Raw genomic sequence first — 25,424 nt, 5'->3', positions numbered from 1 at the left:
GTGTTATAATCAAGTCTCACGGATAAGTCACGCGCCGTACAGCCCTTGGGATAAAAATAACAATGGTTTTATAATTATTGCAGTATACTAAAAGTGTAGTTGGCTGATTGATTATCATTTGTATACCATAGTTTAACTACAAATACCATGGTTAAACTGCGTGTGATTCTTGTAGTGAGGCAAATGTTCCGTGTGCGTTTGCAACAAATACTACACCTATAGTATTATGGAGAATTTAGGTTTAGTGTTTTTGTGTAGTTGGTTTGTCTCGTCTTTCGATGAAGTGGTCAGAAGTTGAACAGTTTTAAATGTGTAGCGAACTTAGGGTCGAATCTTGTGGCGCAACTCTGGCACGCGCAGTTTTGTATTTAGACAGTTACACCAGATAATTTAAGGGTGTCTGACGCAGAAGGTTCAACAACAGTAAAAGGCAGAACTTTTCACAATTTGCACAATTCTCCTCGTTTTTGAAACACACCCCACAGTTAAACGGAAGGATACGCGTTTGAGGAAATGATCGGGTTGTGTCGATTTCACAGAAGGCATATGGAGAGGAATGACTTCCTCAAATAGGAAGATAATGCGGGTTGTCTTTGAGAGAGAGAGAGAGAGAGAGAGAGAGAGAGACCGCGCAGCGCGTCTTTGACATGAAGTTTGTTGCCTCTCACTAGAAAACCGCTTTGTGCGGTTTGCGCGTTTGGTAAAATTGCTTAACTGCCGGTGCAAACGAGATAAAACTGGACCGAGACTCGATCGTGCATTGCTCTATTATAATATGCAGTGATGTGCGCTGCTTTAATGCATTGCAAGACGCTGGACGTCAGAGGCGCGCGTCTCTCTTCGGCACAGGTGCGCGCTAAACTTTGGTTATTCATTATTGATTAACTTTGGAAAGAAAAGAGGGACGCGCACGGGGGACTACGATTACTCGCGCTATGGAGATCATGCCCAACCAACCTACAGCAGAGGCCGGTGGAGATCACACCGCCGCGGTATCCATGTCTGCGGGCGCGGACAGAGCCGATGTGACCAGCCCAAGTCCCGTAACAAAACAGAGGTCCCTGCGGGCGGTTTATGTTTTGAACGATGGACTAAAGGCGGTAGCCGCAAACAGCCCGGAGTCCGGCGCGCTGCAGTGTCTCCAGCGCGCCTGTGACGCGGAGAGTGCCATACTAACCACTGTTACTTTTGGACGATTAGACTTTGGAGAGACAACAGTGCTTGATACTTTTTATGACGCGGGTGAGTTAACACTGGAGAGACTCCTGTTGGATGCGCAAACGTTTTTGCATTTGGCTGACGCTATCCAACGTGAAAGCTACACATTTATTGATTATGTGCATTCCCTGTTAATAGCAATATTCTCCACCATTTGAGCCCAAGGAGAGATCTTATCCACATACTCGGCATGACCCAGGTCTCCAAAGTTTAGATGCATGGCACAGGTCATGTTAGTTTTAGGGATGGATCGTACAGAACTCTGCATGATTATAGATTTACATACAGCAAGATGAGAAATGTTCAAGTCAAGGAGCTTTTTGCTTATGTAAACTGTTAGAAGGGTTATGTTAGGGGCTTAGATATCATCTAAGGGCATTCCCATATGGGTGTTACAATCTTTCAAGAACTGCAGGAGTGCAGTTGGGATTTTTGCCTCGGGCACATTCCTTTCTTGGAAATTGCTTGCCAGGTCTTGTATGAAGTGTATTTCACTTGGTGTTAAAACCCACGTGGGTTACTTTTGGGGTCTGTTAATAATAAGGGTTCTGCCATGAACTGTTCTGCATGTTTTGTGTGTATGCAGAATTTGCTTAGATGTGGTTCATTTAGCATTTTGAGCAAAACATCTGTATATTAGTAAAAGAGCATTTAAAATGAGTTCGCACTTTCAGAGTTTAAAATTAGTTGAACCATTTGTGGAAATGAGAAGGAAGCGCAAGTTACATATAGAAACATATAGACAAGTTTTCTGTTGATTGTACTGTACAACACCCACACGCGTCTTAGTTGTGCATCAGTTTCTAGTCACATCATGTCTGTTCTTGTATTTTGGAACCTGCACGATTGCATGCTTTCCTTTGAAACCACATTTGTGTTTGACTGAAAGCAAATGTAACTAACCTAAAATTGAAAAAAAGATCAAGGATATCTATTAAAAGAAACGATACTGTTATGTCATGGAAAGTAATACTAAACAAACAAACAAAGATCATGGAGAATGGTTTGTTGACAAGCCTCATGCTTTTCAATGAACGTGCCCTGAAACTGACATGAACTAGAGTTTTGTAATCTGTTCTTCGTAAAGATCACGTAATGGGTAGATTTGAAAAGAGACTGTCCAATAGGTACGTCCAGTAGCCTATATGTTATGCCTTTTAAATGCAACACTCTGTACTGCATTGGTGGGATCCTGTTGTATATTTTCCTTCAGCGTGCTCACTGTGTCCCTGACCGATTGCAGATATTGCAGTGGTGGACATGAGCGATGTGTTCAGACAGCCCTCCTTGTTTTATCACCTTGGTGTGCGTGAGAGCTTCGACATGGCCAACAATGTCATCCTCTACCACGACATAGACCCTGACACCGCACAGTCCCTAAAGGTGAGACGCACAAACTCTCATTGTTGTTTAATTTTTGATGACTTTGCATGTTCCCACGGAGCCCCTGATTGGCTAATTCACTCTCTGCCTTATTCTAAGCTCCGCCCACTCACAAGCACTAGCAGAGGTTGGGTGAGGTTAGACTGGGGGCCCATAGACTCTTACATTTACATTCAGCATCTTTGTCTTCTGAAAAAGTGGTTGTTTACTATCAAGGGCCAGCCTGCTATTCTCAGCCTGGGAAGCAGTTATCTGGGCACTGAATAGCTCAGGCATGCGATCCCAAGTCCCAGGACAGCTGCACATGGCCACGTTGCCAGGGAGGCATTGGAAGGCATGTGTTCTAGCGCATTGAGATGATGACAATCACGCGTTGTGGCATTGGGTGGGCTGTCATGAGGTGTGTTTGTGCAACTGTAATTGTTAATGTGCCTTGTGACAATATTAACTAGTCCAGAACTGAGTCCATTTCCATTCGCTATGTTGCACAGATGTCATTAATGTAACAAATATAATAAGTGGTTAATGATGTGGTCGTAATGGCAATAAACAAAACATTTAAGTCAGCATGAAGTGTGTGTTGCAAAGGTGTTTTTTTTCATATTCGACCGCATATCCGAATAAAATGGCTTCCGAAATAAGAAACAATGTATTGCGGGATTTGGTTTCGTCCTTTGGGAATTAAAGCAACACTTTGTAGTTTTTCGACCTTAAAATAATGTCTCTAAAATGATTTGAGTGGTAGAACAACTCTTAACCGGACGAATTCTACTACCGCTGCTACCTGAGCAACCACACTCTGTAAGTTCTGTGTTCGGGTCGGTACACACAGCTCCACCCATCCCCTGCCCGCGGAAGAGTGCGACATGGTTTCCTAACAACGTTTCTGCATTCGCTGGTTCCACCAGCTTAGTAAACAAATTCACGTTTAAATTGACGTTTATTATCACATTACATTATTTACCACACTGGTCACAGACAATTGCGCTTATCAACCACATGGGGCAAAGGTGAGCATTAGTTCTATAGTGTTGCTTTAATTGGATTGTTGGAAGTTGGAAGCATAGCCATTGGACAGTCAATATACTGCAGTTCTACCTTCGCATCGAGACATATGTTGTGCGCAGAAGAGATGTTTGGAGGGGAAAGGATGTTCATATTTTTGATGAACATGAATAAAAAAAGATAAATAGATAAATCAATTATAATAAACAAAAAATATTGTGTAAAAATTAAAATGGTCAATTTTGATGGGTGACTTTATGTGGTACTAGATGTAAAATGTGCTTATACTTAACTATTGCTTATAGTTTTGAAAAAACATAATTCCTGCTTTTGGATGTACAGTAATAATGTTATACTTTTCTTTTGGGCAAAATTACAAAACTGGCACAGATTTTGATTACGAAATCATCCACCTATTAACCACCCACAACATGGTGCTGAAAATCACTTGAACACTGTTTTAAATGTAAAAGATTTTAAAATAGGTCAACATATAACACACTTCATTTATCAGGGCTAATACGTCAACCTGTTGCAGTAGTGTATTCATGTATTTTTGTAAACGGCCTAAAATAGTAACTCTTTCTTTTCTTTTTATGTAGGACATGGTGGTACAGAAAAACACAGTAAGTATCAAATCAGTCTCTCTCTCTGTGAAGGATTTGTAACGTGATGAGGTTTAAGAACATTGCCTGCAATGCCACGAGGGTTGTTGTCTCCTGTTGGCTGAGAAGGCTTGTGTGTCAGGAGCTTTTTGTATGAGGCTATTTTTGCTTCTCTTATGACACACTGTGCTGTGGTTTACATGCTACTCTGTGTCAGGGCCTTAAAATAAACATAAAACGACGGATAGACTGCTTCCTGAACTCTCCTTTATGTACATACTGTACTAATGTGTTGTGAATGGACACAAGGTTCTGTTTCATCACATCCCAGCTAAAATAAAATTTTCATTAACCCAAAAGGGTTGTCATGGCAATTTGTTGAGTCAGTGGGTGTTAGTGGTTTGTGATAAAAGAGCTGGTTGTTGGTATCTGTGTTCTGGACACTTGGTCCAGTCCATGTGTTTAAATAGATCGCCTGCTGAGGTGTTGATCTAAACTTTGGCAGCATTTAAGTAAGAAATGATTCAGTTGGAATCATTCTAACCACTGATTCATCTTCATCTTATTAAATAATGAAAATATCTATCTATTTTTCTCTAAAATCTTTGTAGTTTCTCTGCCTTAAAGCTCCAATGTGTAATTTTTTGGAGGATCTATTGACAGAAATGCAATATAATATACACAACTATGTCTTCAGAGGTGTATAAAGACCTTACATCAAGGTTTCTCAAACTTTTTCTGCCATTCCCCACTTTGGAGGTAGGGAAGGGTACCGAGCCCCACCTGTCCCCAATCTCCCCAACAAAATGGTAATAAACTTTAGGTCCACTGTCTGTCTTGGTTTTGTCTGCTGGTGCCGAATTTTCAGTTATTTTTTCATTCCATATCACAAACTTATCCATTGCTAACTTTTATACCCTCTACCGCCCACCGTCTCTACACATTAAAGTTTTTGTTTCGCTTCAATTAACATTCCGACGTGAAATCATTCTCATAGGCTACTATGGTTCCACGTGACATTTTCTTCGCAGTCTGATGTTGTTTTAAGTAACACTGGGTTCTCACCAAACGTGAATTAAGCGTTTTTAGTAAATTACATGTAAAGTCAATGCAAAGATGCGAAAATAACGAACTTTTCCTTCGAGTAATAAAAAGCATGTAACGTGATTGTTTTCGTTTGGTGTGAACCCAGCATAAGGCTTCGAGTTTGCTTCTGTACTCTTCTTGGCATTTACTTTGTATGTAATTTACTCGCGCAAAATGCTTAATTCGCGTTTGGTGTGAACCCAGTGTTAGATTTAAATGTGCGTGATCCAAATAACTGTTGGTCTTGAATTTTAAAGCTATTGGATAATCATAATATAATTGAACTATGATATAATAAATGTAATATAATATAATAAATTGTAATGTAATTAATATACACTGTAACAGTAAAAATAAGGCACAGTATATTGTATTAATATTCAGAAATTCTATTCTATTAATTTTTTACACCTGTTTCACCTGAATTTTAAATGTGAACTGTATTGGGTGTCTGTAAAATTACTAATACATTTTACGTTTTATTTCTACAATGTAATATTATATATTGTGTCATATTAGCCAAATCGATAAAAAGGTGCTTTTTTTTTAAGCTGTTGCTGTAAGTAATTCAGCATTTCCTTTAGTTAATACATCTAAGTGTACAAAAGATTTTAGCAATAACAGAAAATGAGATTGACTCATCAATCCACTGCAATCTTACATTCAGATCTTCATCTTACAACTCATTTTTATCATGATCCAGTCATTTATTATCAGTGGATAAACTCTCGCCCTATTTTTTCACATCCTGGCATATCCTTTTGAACTCCCCTTACAGAACTAAAATGGTTTGCAAATTCTGTCTCGTGTTGACATGCTAAAGTCCAGCGCCCTCTGTTACCATTATCCTTCCTGTTTTTGAATGTGCAGTGTAGTGTATATTTCTATACCTGTCACATTTCCCCCTCATTTTCTCCTTCCCTTTTTCTTCCCTTTATTCGTTTGCTCTCGTTTTCTTTCTCTCTGTCTTTCTCTCTCTCTCTCGGTTGTGTTATCTGGAGTAGACGTCAAGGCCAGTTAAAATCGGCTTCCCATGGGTCCAGTTGCCTCCTGAGTACAGAGGCTCTGGCCTTAGAAACAAAGTAGGTGCTGCAAGCATGCTGGTGCATGCTGGGAAAATCCACTTGTGGTTTCTCATGTGCATGTATGGGAATTAGTGTGACTTCTAACATTACTCTGACTCACATCCTTTCATTTCGACAGACATAATGGTTCATTGTCTCACTAAAGTTACTGTTGAATTCAGTTTTTGTTTTACTTTTAAGTCATTATGATTAACATTTTGTCTCCTGTAGTAAATTTTAATAGATGTCATGCTTTGGTTGTTGACAGATACAAAGATCAAAGAGTCCAAATGCTAAAATACTTTGCATTAATGTTAAGACCAAAGACCACGATCATTTTAATAGAGTAGCGATGATTTGAAGTAAGGTGCAGGTGACCTCTTACATTTGAAGTGTTGATGTGGTGGACCGCTGTCGGCCCTCGTCCATTTCACTGTGGAATTCTGGGAGAGCATAGGATCAAAGGTGTTAACAAGATTTCTTTGGCTCTCAGAGTGGCAGCCAGCCGAGTACATCACATTTCTGCCAGACATTTTTCTGCTGCCATTTCGTATCAGAGGGCAAATGATAAAATTTGAACTAAAATGTTTTTTTGTTAAAAAGTTTGCTTCTGCTTCTGTTCCTCAGGCCTCCAGCGGAAACTATTATTTCATTCCGTACTTGATGACACCCAACAACGAGTACTTGTGCTGTGAGAACGTGGCCCAACGTAGAGCATCAGAGTACATGCAGCCCAACTGGGACAACCTTCTGGGTCCTCTCTGCGTCCCGCTGGTGGATCGCTTCGCCAACCTGCTCAAAGACATCCACGTCACTTCATGGTATGACTGCGTTAGTTATATAGTTAGTTATATGCGTTATATGTTATAGTTATATGCGTTAGTTAATAGTTATGTGCTGTCATTTTGAAGTGCTGTGAAATTCTGCAGCTTGTGTTTATCATAGCATCAGAGATGTGACTTGGAGCTGAACTGGGTGTCAAATGATCATCAGGTGTCCATCTCATTTCTGCAGGGGTGAAACAGGACTTTGCCCGGATGAGAAAGTGAAGATCAGATAGTCAGATTATATCACCGAGACAGACACGCACAAGTGTATGCAGGATTTATTGGGTGCTCCTGTACCTTCTAACAAGTGTTAGAGTGTCCTTTCACATAGTGCTCAGATGTCATCCCTGAAAAGTCTAAAACTTGCTGATTGTAGCGCCAAGAGTACCGGACACTGTAACCTACAAACAAGTCTTGTGCGTGGAGGTCTAAAATACCTGCAGAAAGCATTTGTGGAGCCTTTTCCAAAGATTGTACAGAAAAACAATAAAAAGGTAGAAAGAGACTTTGATATGAAGCCAGAACTTCCCTTACGAAACAAAAATATATGGGAATATACTGGAAAATATAATGCAATGTAGTGAATGATACATTGTCTAATATTGCAACTTATGCTTATATTTCTCAATATATGAAAAGCAGCAATTCCTGATGTTTTAAACAGCTGTAGGAAAAAATTAAGAGACCATTACAAATGTTCATTTAATCACCATTTCTAGATGTTGATTTCTAGATGGCCATTACAGTCCAGTGTCTGTTGAATTTTAACAAAATCAAACCTCAAGAGTGACAGAGTCATCCAAGATCCAAGATGTGAAAGACTGGATGACAACTGTGATAAAATTCGAGGTTATCACATAAAAAATAATTTTGAACTTTTACTAAATGCATGTTCCTAAATATTAGTGTTGTAATGCTTAAAAGTAAATATGTAACATAACTTGTTTTCTTTGCAGTATTTGAGGTCTGAAGAAATACAGAGCATCTTTTCTGTTATTTTCACCTGTGTCTTCAGTTTAATAAAAACAAATAAAATCAATATTTACATTTGAAATTTGGTAGAAATATTGTTAGTAGTTCACAGAATGAAGCAAAAATTATCATTTTACCTGAACACATACCAATAAATTCAGAAAGACTTTTCCGCGGCTGTATACATTAATGTGCTAATACGTATATCAAAAAGCCAACCAATCAGAGACATCTATTTTATTCCAATAAACCCTGTTTTTCTCCTCTGTCCTCATAGCGCTTCGTACAAAGACACGCTCTTAAACGACATCTGAAAAGCTCGAGAAAAATACCAGGGAGAAGAACTGGCCAAGGAGCTTTCTCGAATCAAACTCCGCATCGACAACACAGAGGTTTTAACTCAGGACATTGTAATGAATTTGCTTTTCTCCTACAGAGATATACAGGTACAACTGAGAATGAGAGATGTTCCCCATCCTGCTTAATTCACAATGCTGTTGGTCTTTGTTAATGTGTTTATGCCGTGTCTTCCAGGACTACGACGCCATGGTTAAACTGGTACAGACCATTGAGATGTTGCCCACCTGTGACTTGGCCAACCAGCCCATGATTCAGTTCCACTATGCTTTTGCTCTCAATAGGTGACCACAAATCTACATTGTGTGGTATATTCTCATATTCACATGCTTGGCAAGCAAACATTCAGGTCGGTGCTATTTATAACACAGCCCTTTGATCTGAAGAACAACTGGATTTGTGTGTGTGTGCAGACGGAATAGTCCCGGGGACAGAGAGCAGGCGTTACGTGTGATGTTGCAGGTCCTTCAGTCTTGCGAACATCCCGCACCTGACATGTTCTGCCTCTGTGGTCGTATTTACAAAGACATCTTCCTCGACTCTGACTGCAAGGACACAAAGAATAGAGAAAATGCCATCCAGTGGTAAGCGAGTCAGAGGTGTTGCTTAATTCTCACAGTTTCAAGCCTTTATGCGCCAAGACAATAGCACTAATGAGCCATTCGGAGGTTACAATTTTCACATGGTAAACAATAGAAGGAATGAAAGAAAATATTTGGTTTTGGACAGTATGCAGCCACCTAGCAACACCCTAGCAACCACTTAAACCACCATAAAAGTCACATAGCAACACCCTGGCAACCACTTAAACCACCATAAAAGCCACATAGCAACACCCTGGCAACCACTTAAACTACCATGCAAGTCACATAGCAACACCCTGGCAACCACTTAAACTACCATGCAAGTCACATAGCAACTCCCTGGCAACCACTTAAACTACCATACAATTCACATAGCAACACCCTGGCAACCACTTAAACCACCATAAAAGCCACATAGCAACACCCTGGCAACCACTTAAACTACCATGCAAGTCACATAGCAACACCCTGGCAACCTGCATTTTTATTGTATATTTTTGTTTTGTGTCGCAGGTATAGAAAAGGTTTTGAACTGCAGCCCACGCTCTATTCAGGAATTAACTTGGCAGTGCTTCTTATAGTGTCCGGGCAGCAGTTTGAGACTTCTATAGAGCTCAGGAAGATCGGTGAGGGGAAACCCATTTCCTGTTTCCTGTTCCTACTTGTCCATTTACTTCATTATAGGATCTTTACAAAAATAATGTTTTTCTTTCTAACCCTCTCTCTTTTACAGGTGTAAGGTTAAATAGTCTGCTGGGCCGTAAAGGCAGTTTGGAGAAGATGAATAACTATTGGGATGTGGGACAGTTCTTCACCGTCAGCATGCTGGCTAATGACATTCCTAAAGCTGTACAAGCGGCAGAAAAACTTTTCAAACTCAAGCCACCCATATGGTAAACATAAAAATGTTTACTGTATGTGGAATATCAGATGTCATATTAATGTCATATAGACAGAAGTAGTTTTATATCCGATATGTGGCTTAGCAGATCTGGTGCAGTGCCTCCTCTGCAATGCCTCATTTTTCAGAACTGACTAGAACTTACCTGTGTTGATTTAAAAATAATTCAGGTACCTGCGATCAGTGGTCCAGAACCTTCAACTGATTCAACATTTTAAGAAGCAGAACACTGAGCATTCACCCCAGAGAGAGAGACTTAACTTCTGGATGGACATCATCGTGGAGGCCACCCAGGGAACGACCAACGGCCTCCGCTTTCCGGTAACACACCACCACATTTAGGGCCAGATTTACTAAACAGGGCAAATAGCGCAGACGGGAGTGGAAATTTCTGTAGGTGATTTACTAACAAGGCGCACATTAAAAACACAGGCACAATATTTTATTCCCATAATGACCAACGCAATCTACCAAGAGCACTTTTTTGGGGCGTTAAATAAAGCCGCAAATACCAGTACAATGATGAGTGCAAACGTTAGGAAGTCGCGTTGTGTGATTCATTTAAATACTCTTCTCCCATAAAGAAGAGGAAACTCCTACAAACAGCTGTGTCCACACCATTTCAGCGCTAATTTTCACTGCGTGTCTTTACTAAATACCTACAGTAGTTTTTACGGCAAATGAGGCTTTTGCGCTGCCGCAAGCTGTTAGTAAATTTGGCCCTTAGCGTTTCATCAAAGACGTCGTCTGCATTGATATAGAACTGCATTTAATAAACTCATCACTTGTGTCGATGTGCAGGTGTTGATCTTGGAGCCCACTAAAGTTTACCAGCCCTCATATGTGTCCATTAACAGTGAAGCTGAAGAGAAGAATGTTTCCATATGGCACGTGTCTCCAGCTGAGACGGTCAGTGCACTCAATAGCTGGTTTTTACAGTGTTGTGTAGCCTACACAATAATGGTATATATTGTACTTTTTAAAAGAGATTTTGTGCTTATTGGTTTGTGCACAGAAGGGGATACACGAGTGGAACTTTACGGCATCCTCCATCAAAGGCATCAGGTGGGACTCTCTCTCTTGTTCCCACTTTCTCTTTGACTACACACTGAGATAAACGATTGCGCATTCTCTGTTTGTTCGAAACACACTGATCTTTGACTGAGTGTCAATATTGTCCATCACACAACTCCTTACCCTGCAGAAAGATAAAACATTCAAACTTAGCCGTTTGCTGGTCTTAGCTGGTGGTTTATAAGGGTAGTTCACCCAAAAATGAAAATGATGTCATCATTTACTCACCCTCGAGTTGTTCCAAACCTGTACGTTCCAAAGTGTCTTTGTTCTGTTGAACCCAAAAGATGATATTTTGAAGAATGTTGGAAACCAAACTGTTCTGGGGCACCATTGACAACCATAGTAATATTTCTTACTATAGTCGTCAATAGTGCCCCAAAACGGTTGGTTACAAACCCTCTTCCAAATATCTTTCCTTTAACACCAAAGACGGACACAAGCTTGAACCGTTTTTCGTCTCGCAGGGACGTTTGCTTCGTCTACTGTATACCTTCTTTCTGGACAAAATCATAACCGAACCTTTCATGTAAATGTGATTTATACATAATGTGTAACAAATGCTCTCCATGTCTTTTTATTCTTTATAGCATCTCCAAATTTGATGAGCGCTGCTGCTTTCTGTATGTGCATGACAACTCGGACGATTTCCAGATCTACTTTTCCACAGAGGACCAGTGCGGCAGGTTGGTGTTGCTAATGTTGTATCAACGTTTGCTTTAGGTTTCAGACTGTAGAACTTTTTTCGTAGCACGGCTGCTGTGATTTGTTGTTGGTTGACACCCACGTGGTCTGTACAGGTTCTGCTCCATGGTGAAGGAGTTGATAACAGACGGATCAGGAAATGCCGTTGAGCTGGAGGGGGAGGGTGATGGAGACACCCTGGAGGTGAGAACTCCTCACATTTAGTTTCTTGGTGGTATCTGTATGGCTTGTGGTACTTAAATCCTGGATTGTCCTGCAGTACGAATATGACTACAATGAGAATGGCGACAGGGTGGTTCTCGGCAGGGGTACTTATGGAGTTGTGTACGCAGGGCGAGACCTGAGCAACCAGGTGCGCATCGCCATCAAAGAAATCCCAGAAAAGGACAGCAGGTAGGAAAGACATTATGCATCATATTTGAATGTTAAATTTTCGTTCTTAAATATGAAATATTGTGATGCTTACAGATACTCTCAGCCTCTGCATGAGGAGATAGCCCTTCACAAGTATTTGAAACACAGGAACATCGTTCAGTACCTGGGCTCAGTGTCAGAGGACGGCTATATCAAGATCTTCATGGAACAAGTCCCAGGAGGTGTGTATAGTTGTTGTTACACATACCTAAAGGGGTATATTTGGTATTTTATGTGTTTTGCGCTTCATATTTGTCATAGGAAGTTTGTCAGCGTTGCTTCGTTCGAAGTGGGGTCCCCTGAAAGAGGCCACCATCATCTTCTACACCAGACAGATCCTGGAAGGACTCCGTTATTTGCACGAGAACCAAATCGTTCATCGGGACATCAAGGTATAAATAACCTCATAACTGTTTCACGTCTCCATTCGGTGAATTTTCATTGACCACATGTCTGTCCATAGGGGGACAATGTGTTGGTCAACACCTACAGTGGCGTGTTGAAAATCTCTGACTTCGGAACTTCTAAGAGACTCGCTGGAGTCAACCCCTGCACAGAGACGTTTACCGGTAATACATTCGTTTCCCTTTCGTTGTCTTTTGTTGGCTGTAGAACGTGGTCTGACCCTTTTCCATTTGACCCTTGCTGTGTGCATCCTGGTGGTCTTGCCAGGTCACGGTTTTGGTTAAAGTTCAGCCACTCATTAGCCCCACCAAACAGGATCTGAGGGAGTATCGGGCACCCCCACATCAAAACAATGTCTAGGGATAGTCCACCCAAAATACAAATTCTCTCATCATTTATTCACCCTCATGTCATTCAAAACCTGTATTTGACTTCTGTGAAAGGTGAACTAGGTCACCTTTCCTGGGCTTAGATAACTTGTGTTACCTGACACAAAACAGCAAGGCTTCCACTATGGTACGCGATAATGAGTCCTGTCACTGGTAACGTGAGAATGTCTCCCGTGGAGGAGTAATTAGATTAGCATAGCGTCTAAGACGGGAGTGTGTTTGTGTTTCATTAGTGGCTGCTGAAGCATCACAACAGGTGCAGACATCCATTCACCAACTCGTCCTTCATTATCAGCACTTCTGTATGTTTTTCTGTGTGATTATCTAATTACGTTCTCTCTTGGTAAACCTCTGTTTAGGTACGTTACAGTACATGGCCCCCGAGATCATCGATAAGGGCCCCAGAGGTTACGGGGCTCCGGCGGATATCTGGTCGCTGGGGTGCACCATCATAGAGATGGCCACAGGCAAACCTCCGTTTCATGAACTGGGAGAGCCACAGGCCGCCATGTTTAAGGTCAGGATAGTTTTTTATATTATTATCATAGATATGCATATGTAGATGATGCATTCAACCGCTTAGGACAGGTTGACTCGTGTGCCATTTTGAAATGGTCCACATTTCATTTGCTGGTGGAAGTCACAGTAAAATTGAGGAGTTTTCCAAGATGTCACAACATTACTCGGCCTCTCGTGGTATATTATATTATATATTATATTATTTATATTATTATATTATATTTATTATATTATATTATATTATAGTTAATTATAAAGCATTATTAATCAAATTAATCCAGAATAAAAGATAATATATGTTTGTGTACTGTGCAAATTCATTTTGTGTTACATCATACACATACTGCATATATTTAAAAGATATAAAAATTAATAAACATTTGTATATAATTATTTAAATAATTATTGGTAAATATAAATAAAAACATGTATATATTTCCTAAATATGTATACATGTATTTGTATGTGTTTTGTGTTTATAAATGCAAAATTAATATGCACAGTACACAGACATACAGTATATTATGTAAAAACAAACTTTTATTCTGGATGCGATTAATCACAATTAATCGTTTGACAGCTAATTTTTTGCAATGTTCATTTATTGCTAATTTTTTTATTTATAAAGACATATAAAGTCATATATAAAGAAAGAAAATAAAACCCAGAAATAGGTCAAAAAGATCATTTACAATTGTATTATTTAAACAAAAGTGTTAAAGATAAATATCCAAATAAAATTTCTGACCATTGCAGTGCAATAATCTGGACTGGAAGTGAAGGCACTCGTACAGTAGAGATTTATTTTTTATTTGTCTTAAAAATCATCTTCAATCACGTCTTCTCTTTCTACCAGGTGGGGATGTTTAAGATCCACCCCGAGATCCCAGAATCTCTTTCCTCTGAGGCAAAATCCTTCATCCTCTCCTGCTTCGAGCCGGACCCCAACAAACGTACGATGGCCGGGGACCTGCTCAAAGATCTGTTTCTGCGTCAAAACATCAAAGGCAAAAAGAACAAGATCGCATTTAAACCCTCAGGTAACATCTGCGACCCAATTTCGACACGCTTTCCGCAGCTGTGATAATAATGACCCGGGTTGACCCGTCTGCTCATATCCATGGTGTGCATGGCAGTTAGGGTCCTTCGAGCGCGAACAAAACGTTTTCTCTCCAGCAACCACGCAGAGCTGTCAAACCCCTCATAACACAACATTCCTGCATCTCGCCGCTGTGTGGATAAGTTGCGACCTGTCCAAACTGCTCTCAGCCGGTCACTGAGAAAGGACTTACACAAGCAATGTTAAGAACATCAGGTGGTTTGGGGTCTGAGAAAAATCTAGCATGAGAAAAATCTCAAGAGCACAAGTTCGCTTTACTTTCATGCATGGAATCCGTCCTGCCGCGCACAGACAGCTTCTCACAGTTTTGTGGTTCACAAAACACACTTTGTTTTATCAGAAATCTCAGGATTTTTCTCTCACATGACAAAAATGTCAGTTTGTGACAGCTGTTTATGGGCCAATATATGACGTCAAACGGGTGTCAAGTGTCGTAGTTGTCAAAGGCCTAGTGTGTGTACTAGTTTATAAAATACAGACTAAATACTAACAACTTCGTTTCCTTTTCCCTTCATGCCATCCATTCGGCTCACATTGGCTTGGATTCTGTGTAACAGTGTGGCAAGGTTTGTGTCTCAATGTTTGTGTCCTTGTGTGTCCTCAGAGAAGTGTGAGATCATAATCTTTGGCATTGTGATTGTGTCTTTTTGGAGTGCTCTGGACCATTTGTGTCTTTCATCTTTCCTCATTCTCGTCATTTTTCTTTTGCTTTCTTTTCTCAGTGGCTTTGGATTCATGTGGCTTCTATGTCTTGTCGAGGCTTTGATTTGTTGTCAGTACAGTGGTATTATTTTGATATGTTGTTTTCAAAAACGTATAGAAATAAATAAACGTATAGAAACACTGTTTAAAAAACATAAATAGTCAAAAAATATGCAAATACTGTATGCAAGTGACATACTATATTTATTCATTTTTGTGGACCATGAAATGTTTTTCATTCTTCTCAGGGAAATCTCAAGGTCTTCTTCAAGCCGGGACGTCTTCCAGGGGGTCAAACAGAAACGGTGTGACCTCATATGTGTTTGACTTTTTTCAGACTACATCCGCAGCGTTTCACTGCCGGTGCAGCTGCAGGCGGAGGCCACGGGGAGCAGCAGCAGTGAACCAGGCTCCGTATCTCCAGACTGCGACTCCAAGCAAGATGTGTTTTTCGAGAAGAAGAAACGCTCCAGCTCCGAGAACCTCATCAAACCACCCATCTCAAACTTTCTGAGGTGAGCTCAGAACGTTCCAACTGGCATCTAAACATCAGCATTCTTCAAATCTGTAGCTTTAATGTTCCTCCACACAGCAGCTTTCAAACCAGTCTGCACATTAGTCGCGTCCGAACTGATGACCGTAGTTCCTGGCACGTGCGCGACTGTTTTAGTTTGTGTGTGTGTACGTGTGCGTTTGTGCGATTGTTGAACTCCAGTCTGGAATGTTAATGACGTGACCGTGTTTACGAAGCTGAGTGGCCGCGGTCAGTACGGCACTCAGCGCACCTGTAAATCAACTCTCCGGGTATGAAGCGTCGGGGTCCGTTCTAGCCGTCGCTTGACTCCTTGGAAACGCTGTTTAATTAACACAGAGGAATGAAAGGACAGGTGTGCTGTGCAGGTGTATGGACGTGTGCGTAATGAGATAATGTCTTTTACAGCAGGTACTCACTGACTGCTAATAAAATAATCCCATGAACTCTTCACTGACCACTTCTTTACCTCCGTTTTAACACACACACACCTGTCACGACTTAGAGATCTGCTACATACGTAAATATTTACAGTAGACGCGTTTTTGTGTAAGTTGTTTGGACGTTGTTTCATTGACATGTTTCAACCTATTACACAAATTAGAAATGCTTTTTAGCACTTCTGGCATTATAGCTACTTAAAGGGATAGTTCACCCGAAAATGAAAATTTACTCACCCTCATGAAATTTCATACCTGTATAAATTACTTTGTTCTGATGAACACAGAGAAAGATTTTTGGAAGAACGTTAGTTATTTTCAGTTCCACGACATCATTGACCAGCATAGTACGAAAAATGTAATTGTTGTCAAAGGTGCCCCATAACTGTAATTTCTGAACCTAAATTCTTCAAAATATCTCATACAATATTTTTTTCCTACTATGGTAGTGGATTATGTCCCAGAACTGAAAATTGCTAACATTCTTCTAAATATCTTCAGAAATTTTGACAGGTTTGAAACAACCTGAGGGTAAGTAAATGAAGACAGAATTTTCGTTTTTGGGTGAACTGTCCCTTTAAAGGTCCCACCCCAAAATAAAAATGAACCATAATTTATTCAGCGTCATGTTACTCAAAACGTGTATATGACTATTTCTTCTGCAGAACACAAAAGAAGATATTTTGAGAAATGTCTCAGTGGTTTTGTGTCCTTAGTCCATACAATGGAAGTCAATGGTTACCAACGTTCCTCGAAATATCTTCTTTCGTGTTCTGTAGACTAACAAAAATCCTACAGGTTTGGAATGACGTCATGTCATTTAATAATGTATCACCAGTCTGTGGTGTCCTTTCAGTGTTCCAGATGAAAGTCCTACAGCAGAAGATCGGAGCTCTCCAGCCTCTTCTGAGAACAGTGACTCTGGGCTCTTTCTCCTCAAGAAAGACAGTGAACGACGGGCCATTCTTTACAAGGTCCTCAATGAGGACCAAGATAAAGTCACCTCCAACCTGATGGAGAACCATATCCAGGTGTGTGTGTCTGTGTGCTTGTGCTTATGTTTGTACGGTTGCATTTTACACAGGGGATTTACTTGTGTGTTTTAGGGTCAAGAAGAGCTGAAGTTGTCAGTAGACCACATCAAACAGATCATCTGCATCCTGCGAGACTTTATACGCTGCCCCGAGCGACGCGTCATGGCGACCACCATCTCAAAACTCAAACTGGACCTGGACTTCGACAGCACCTCCATCAATCAGATCCAACTGGTTTTGTTTGGCTTTCAAGATTCTGTGAGAAAACAGTTTTTTTTACTTCATCTCTAGTAACGGCCGTTTATTTGAAGGGAGATTTCACCCGAAAATGAAAATTCTTTGATCATTTATTCACCCTCATGTCATTCCAAAGCAGGCGTTTTTTTTTACAAAAAGATATTTTGAGGAACGTTGGTAACCAAACAACATTGGCCCCCGTTGGCTTTCATTGTATAAACCAGTAAGACATTTCTCAAAATATCGTCTTCTGTTTTCTACAGAAGAAAATGTCAAATATATTTTGAGGGTGATTTTTGGGTGAACTATCCCTTTATGTAGCTCACTACCTCCCCTTTGTGTTTGGTTTGTGAATGACAACATGAATATTTCTGTCTGTCATCACTGTCATAGGTAAATAAAGTGTTGAGAAACCATCACATTAAACCTCATTGGATGTTTGCCATGGACAACATTATCAGACGGGCTGTGCAGGCAGCTGTCACAATATTGATTCCAGGTGCGTGCGACAGAAAATGAAACCAGTTTTCCGTGTGCCTTAGTTCAATTGTAAAGAAAATAACATCAATTTAATGAAAATATACTGTAACTATTAAATATAAGATTTAATTTTAATGAACAAAAATGAATTATGAGGAGAGCTGAATATATCTCTTTTATCTCTTAGAGCTGCAAACGCATTTTGGTCCGGCATCTGAGAGTGAAGGAGCTGATAAGGATGCAGATGAAGTTGACGTAGAAGACGACGCCGACTTTGTTTCGGTGGCACGTACGCCACAGGAAGACCAAGTGCTTACCTCTGGGGTCAGCACTCTCAGCTCGGTCATATCCCATGAGGCTCAGCGGCCACAGCACCCACTGGGAATCCAACTCGGACGCCTCAAACAGGAAACCAACAGGTGCACACGACAGCTCAACACGTTTCATTAACGTTTTATGCAGTTAACTGCAACAAGGTCCAAAATATGTCTTCTTAAACTGACTTTTTAATATGAAATTTAAATCCTTTGCAAATAACACAAATTATATTTTGATATAATTTTAACATAGTCCAAATAATCCAAGTATTTCCTGTATATTTGAGACACAGCACAGGTCATTTTTCCTCTCACAGCATTATATTTCTTCACCGAGCGCTCAAAATCAAAACCAAAAACTCAAAATCACTGAGATCAAATTTTTTCTTTGATCAACTACATTGCATGGCAGCCGCTTGATTTGTTGATTTGATAAATGACATGAATGGATAGCCGACAAATGCTCTGTGAATCTACAGTACACGATGCTTCAAACGAAACTGTTGTTGTGCAGTAGAGAGGTGAGTGACGTTTGAATGGCGTCTGTTTCAGTGTGTTGTCGCCCCCTGCAGGCTGCTTGAGGAACTGGTGCAGAAGGAGAGAGAGTACCAGCAGGTTCTGAGACTGACTCTCCAACAGCGAGCACACGACATCGAGCTTATCAGGATCAGACAACAACCCGCTGCAGGTCAGCTGTGCTAAACATGAAAGGCCTACCGTTCTTGGCCAAAATAATGTAAACGCAGGGATAAAAGAAAATAAGCAGATTCCCTTATATAAGAGATATCACCTCTTACTCATCTCATAGTTGTGGGGAGTGTCACTTTTTAAAAACCACCAAATAGTCCTACAATTAGTAATACTTCTTTGGAGATCTGACAAGTCACCCATTCCATTCATTTCTTTTCCTACTAACCACTGCTGAACACAACGTGTCCTGGCACGACTTGTTTTGGCATGCAACCTAGACAGTAAATAGTAAACAAACAAAAAAATTCACAGTAGCTTACAAATGAACCCCCATTAAAAGTGAGTGCTAACATTATTTGAAGAGTTTGGTTCCAAAATGAGAACTCCGTTTTTACAAATTGTTTTTTTCATTGTGCACATTCCAATTAATATCAATCAAACTGCAGTTGGTTTATTTTGATTTAAGCCATAATAACTCAACAAATACTAACACAATAAAAACATTATATCGTAATAAAAAACATGATTTTTTAATTAAAAAAAAAAGAATAATTTTTGAACCAAACTCTTCATTTTGTCCTAGACAAAAGGGTATCTTCATGTGACCTATACCACTTTCAATACATTATGACTTCGGAATCAGAAGGAGGTTTATTGCCAAGTATGTTTACACACACAAGGAATTTGACTTGGCGACAGGAGCTTAGTGCAGAAGAAAGTGTACACATGGTGCAAACATAGTGCAAATATACATTGAGATAGAAATTAAATAAAAACAATAATGCACTATATACAAAAAGTGAAAAAAATATATAGACAAAAAAAAACATTTAAAGAGTGTGCAGATGTGTTATTTACAGGTTTAACCTATTGTTTCTTACAATGTACAGTTTCCAGATGCTATGTGCAATGTGCAAGTGTGCAATGTGATGGACAGTGTGTAGTAAGGGCTTTAAACACGTACTTGAACACGTATAGTCCAATTTCATGTAGATATTCGATTTTCTGAGCTTGTTGCAAAGCATTCTGGGATTGCCTTGTCCATGAAAGGTACATGTGATGCTGCTTTAAAATTGGGTCAAAACAAGGTACCTTTTGGTAAAGCCTGGGTGTTGGCAGAGTTTGATGGCTAACAATGCTGTCTGTGTTTTGGAAAGGAGCATTAATCATATGTTTATCTTGACATCTGTTCTTTATTATTTCAACTTCCATGCAGCTCCCGTACCAGAGGCGCCCGGTCCGTCCATATTTCAGATTGCTACACAGCCCGAGCCTGACAAGAAGCTCACCAATTGGCTAAAGGAGCATGGCGCCGACTCCGAGACCATAGACAAGGTGACTTATACCATCTATGCAGAATCATTCCCACAACATGCATACTGACTGACTTGCAGGTTTTCTTTATATAAAAATAAGAAGAATAGAAATTTAATGTCAAGATTTCTGTGGTTTATGTCCCTGGCAGTTCGTTTCGGAAGATTATACTCTTAACGATATTCTTTGTGATATTACTAAGGAAGACCTTCGCTGCCTCAGGCTCAGGTGAGGATTTAATTGGGTAGATGTTTATCAGCATGCCAGTTTGTGTGCCGTTCCATACACTAAAGCATTTTTGGGACACTTCAGCAACACTGAAAACACATCAGTCTTAAAACAAACAAAAACATTTTTTATTGCAAAATATCAAAATGTGCAAAGGAAAGTTGTGCAAAGTATTTAACACTTTCTAGCTGTCAAACATCATGTTCACAATCACGTGCATCTTCACATTCCTTTCACAACTGCATTCACACCCATGTAGCCGCAGGACCGCAGAAACACAAGTTTTGTCTTTCACTGTCAAAGGGTTCAGAGAGGTGCCTTTCCTGCAAATATGCAATGTGAAAGTCTTAATAATAAATTATAAATGATTATCATAAATAATAATAAAGGATTCAAAATGTAGTAAAATAATAATACAAAAAAAAGAGGAATTTAATCAAAGAAAATATAATTAAAAAATAATAATAAAAGAGGATCTGAACATAACATCTTTACTTCTGGACTCCACATAAAGAATAAAGAGACCTACGGTGACAGCAAAAATGTTGTAAACAAACTGTTCATAATATATTATCATTATTTATTATATAAAACAGCACAAGAGAGATTTATCTCCATTGTTCGTTTTTTTTCTGTCACACCATAGGATTTATTTGTTAACTACCCATATTGCTTGTTTTCTGGGTATTACTGTGAAAAGCAGGAGTACTCAAGTATACCATCATATTCCGTTTTTGATATTTGCTGAAGTGCCTAAAATAATTTACATACAGTACAGTATTGTGACCCCACATTTATGAACCATTACAATGTGTTTACTGTCAAAAGATTAATCGCGATTAATCGCATCCAGAATAAAAGTTTGCGTTTACATAATATATATCTGTGTATTGTGCATAATAATTTTGTATTTATTAACACATACACATCCATGCATATATTTAAGAAAAATCTAAATATTAATAAACATTTATATATAATTTCAATTATTGGTAAATATAAATAAATACATGTAAATATTTCCTAAATATGTATACTTGTGTATGTGTTTGTATTTATAAATACAAAATTAACATGCACAGTACATAGACATATGTTGTGTAAACACAAACTTTTATTATGGATGCGGTTAATCGTTTGACAGGCCTAGTTTACAGATGTGTAACCCTTAGGGAACTTGAAGTGATAGTTCTGTCAGCATTTAAAAACACAAAAGAAGATATTGTGAAGAAAGTTGGTATCCAAACCGCAGTGGCACCCGTTCACTTCTATGGTATTAACACAAAACCAATGCAAGTGAATGGGTGCCACTGATGATCGGCCACCAACTTTCTTCTTCTTTTGTGTTCTGCAGAAGAAAGTCATGCAGGTTTGAATTGACAAGATGGTGAATAAATGATGACAGAATGTTCATATTTACCTGTACATAGTACAGTTTAAAGACCATCGTTTGATGATTCATTGTGTGGCTTTAGTGTCAAAAAGACCGAAAAGGTGTCAAATCTATAATCATTGAATGCGTATGCCTCCACAACAGGGGCGGTGTGCTGTGTCGGATCTGGCGGGCCATTCAAAGACACCGTAACAAAGGACTTACAAAACTCAAGCATGAGGAGGGACATTCAGAAGGATGAGAGTTTTGTAAATCTATCATTCATAGACACCTGAGCCAGCATAAACATTCACACGTATGCCTGTAATGAGAGACGGATTCTAAATACGTGATTTGAACCTCCTAATTCTGACGCACTTTGCCCGATTCTCTCATCTGCTGCTTTTGTGCCATTTTTAGGGTATTATTTCAGTCTCTCCAAAATTTCCATCTCATTTCAATAGGAAAACCCACAGGGATGTCAACAACTCTATCCAGGAAAGATTATGCTTTCCGCTTCTTACACCGGCGTGCTGCGAGGTGTCCGCTGACACGGAATGATTCTCTCCAAGTGATGGGCTGCTCAGAACCCAACTAAAGAGAACTTTCTGTGCTTTTAGCGTTCTAATGGTTTATCATTTTTCAATTCAATTATTAAATGTATGCGTAATATGAAGTTTTATGTGACACTTTATGGAGGTACTGTCTGGAAAAATGACCTCTCGGACCAGAGCTACTGTAAGAAGCTTGTTTGGGATATGGGTTTTGATAACCAAACGTAAATAGTTGTAAAAGGCAAAGAATTTGCTGCTAACCAAAGCAAATACTTAACCGTAGTAACCGCTGCATGCCATTCAAAAAGACTTGCAAGACCAGTCTTGCAGAAAGCCAATAGATGCGGTTGACTTTACACCACAGTTTATTTTCCGGTTGTACTTGTAACCAACTATTTCAACCCAGTATCACGCCAAAGCATGTATGGAGGATTTTCAGGCTTATCTGACCTTGATATAAGTGGCTTAAGAGCATGAACGGAAGATCAAGGTGATAAATCTTCTATTGAATTAAGACCAAAACATCCAACACGCTTGACCCACTTCTGCAGATTCACTTGATTCTTCTGTGTGACTTTTGATCTTGCATTTCATTTTCTGTATTTCAACACACTGTGTTTGTTGATCTTTTTTCTGAGAATGGTTGCGCTCAGGGCACCAGTGTTCCGTCTAAGCTATTTAAGTTATTTAATCTGTTGTGTTGGTATTAAGATGACAGCGATGTTGACAATAAAAGTTATCTTTTCTCAGATTGACTTCTAAAAAAAAAAGCACTCAAATGATTTGTGAACAGGATATTCAAGCTTTGTCGTGTCGAGCCGAGCCGAGATGCCAACTTGAAACACCGTATTGCAAAACACTTTCGGGTGAAAAAGTTCACAACTGCAAAAATCTCACACCTGAACTGCTTTCACTGCCTTCAAATGTTTTAAATTGTTTCAAGGGACCATTTCGCAAGGGCATTGACAAACTGGATTTTTAAAGTGATTTTAAAGAACTAAAATTTACTGTTTATGTCCTCAACTATGCAACCTGTAGGAAAGTATTTTTTCCAGTAAACGTTTGCGATACAGTGTTGGGTTGCTTATCACAGTGATATGGAAATGCTTCTTTTAAAAGTCGAACAGCAACACATTTTGCATGATTTTAGATATTTAGCTAACATGTTTTGGAAAACTGAACGAATTTGATCAGTTCTTTCCAAATTCAGAATTTGACATGTTAAAGATAAAGAAAAACCTAAAGACCACCTGGAATTTTTGCATTAGGCAAATGACACAAAAGAAAACTTTAATTCAGGCATTACACTGATGTCATTTACAAATGATGTCGGCAGCTGTTTGCAGGCATATGAGGCTCATGACATTTTTGTTTACCTGTGTATGAGGTCATATTTAATCTTCACTTATGCAAATAAAGGGGAATAGTGCTGATGGCTGGTCATTTTGATCATTTATATGTTTCATTATTGATTTGCAAAAGTTAACGTTTAAGAAAAGATACCAAATCTGATCTTAATCGACGTACATAATACATGCAGGTTGATATTTAAGTTTTTTTCTTTTCACCGATAGTTGAATGTAAAAATAGAATACGTGAAAATGAAAACGACAAATTAGCTGATTAACTGTTTTGAAGAGCGAAAAAAAAAGTTTTGAAGAGCGAAAAAAGATTTGAAGAGCGAAAAAAAAGATTTGAAGAGCGAAAAAAAAGTTTTGAAGAGCGAAAAAAAAGATTTGAAGAGCGAAAAAAAAGTTTTGAAGAGCAAAAAAAAAGTTTTGAAGAGCAAAAAAAAAGTTTTGAAGACGAAAAAAAAAGTTTTGAAGAGGAAAAAAAAGTTTCAAGGAGAGAGGAAAAAATCTGACAGACAGAGAGAGATAGAGAACAGTAGAGAAAGTCTTCGGACTTAGGCTCAGAAAGGGTCTAGGACACTGTTTTTATTTTTCCCTGCAATTTTTTTTTCCACTTGCGGTTCAGGGCCACCGTAGTTCTACTACTAGTATTACACACATTAATTTCTTTATAGACTGTACAGTACACAGACGTGCTAAGAGTATCTGTACGTCAAATTGCTGGCTCTTGTATTCAAACAATTGTCAAAATGTCAAATTTGGTATTCAGGTAATTTCCACATGAACTTAACTTTTGAAAAGTGTTTTCAGTTCCTTCTGCCTTAACAAAAAGTTTACTCTGTCAAATTCTTTGTGAATTCTATTGTTAATAGATTTACTTGTTCTTGTGATCGTGCAGTTTAAAATTACATGGCATGTTCTTCTGAACCCCCAAAATCGCTGTTTTTCAGGACATGCAAAATTGCTGTACTTTTTAAATGATTAAATACTGTGTTGTCAAAGTTGACAAGCACTTTTTAATACTTTATATTGGTTAGATATTTGCAAAACCCAGTGACAAACACAAAGGGTGACTAAAAAATAACGAAATATGGTTTCAGAACGACAGCAGCAGCGATTGAAGACCCTAGATTTTGTACAAAGCCTTATTCAAATTATTCGGGTGATATAAATGATTTTGGAATGCTCGTAGGGGTAAAATCATTTGATGTTGTGTACCCCCTGAACTGAAATACAATAAAATAATTGTGAAATTAAAATGATGATTGTGATGTTGAAATTTGTGTCCTTAAAACAAGATCAACACTTGGATCATATGCTTCGGAAATCACATTCTAGATTGCCTAAATTACACAAAAGTATTTAGAAGTCAAAACTGCTTAAAATGAGTTTGTTTCTAATCATTTTATTGAAATGCATCCGAGGCTGTTTTCAAAATGTGTTTTGCCTTATTTCACTTTAACAGACTTGTTCACACATTTTTTTTATTTATTTAGTATTTCTAAAAAGTATTTTGGCATTGCATACAGTATCTCTTAAAAACT

At 39.0% G+C, this 25,424-nt stretch overlaps 2 protein-coding genes across 2 annotated transcripts; both read left to right on the top strand.

Moving 5' to 3' along the window:
* The first annotated feature begins 14 nt into the window (after positions 1–14).
* On the top strand, positions 15–8,592 carry LOC130546912 (mitogen-activated protein kinase kinase kinase 15-like). Its single transcript, XM_057322450.1, has 5 exons — positions 15–1,242; positions 2,462–2,601; positions 4,209–4,232; positions 6,989–7,182; positions 8,438–8,592. Exons 1-5 carry the CDS (start codon positions 936–938, stop codon positions 8,472–8,474), a joined length of 702 nt encoding a protein of 233 aa, XP_057178433.1. The 5' UTR covers positions 15–935; the 3' UTR covers positions 8,475–8,592.
* On the top strand, positions 8,460–25,278 carry LOC130546911 (mitogen-activated protein kinase kinase kinase 15-like). The gene is made up of 25 exons (XM_057322449.1): positions 8,460–8,606; positions 8,695–8,801; positions 8,931–9,101; positions 9,615–9,727; positions 9,835–9,994; positions 10,173–10,323; positions 10,804–10,911; positions 11,018–11,067; positions 11,667–11,762; positions 11,877–11,964; positions 12,041–12,174; positions 12,250–12,377; positions 12,457–12,587; positions 12,659–12,764; positions 13,349–13,506; positions 14,365–14,548; positions 15,668–15,845; positions 17,159–17,333; positions 17,409–17,594; positions 17,967–18,072; positions 18,241–18,472; positions 18,943–19,058; positions 20,277–20,395; positions 20,526–20,602; positions 22,140–25,278. The coding sequence occupies exons 1-25, from the start codon at positions 8,574–8,576 to the stop codon at positions 22,234–22,236; spliced, it is 3,204 nt and encodes a 1,067-aa protein (XP_057178432.1). The 5' UTR covers positions 8,460–8,573; the 3' UTR covers positions 22,237–25,278.
* The last annotated feature ends 146 nt before the right edge of the window (positions 25,279–25,424 follow it).

This window comes from Triplophysa rosa, linkage group LG23, assembly GCF_024868665.1.
Source record: "Triplophysa rosa linkage group LG23, Trosa_1v2, whole genome shotgun sequence".
NCBI lineage: Eukaryota > Metazoa > Chordata > Actinopteri > Cypriniformes > Nemacheilidae > Triplophysa > Triplophysa rosa.
Note: the sequence above shows the minus strand (reverse complement) of the source record. Positions and strands in the feature narration are given on the sequence as shown.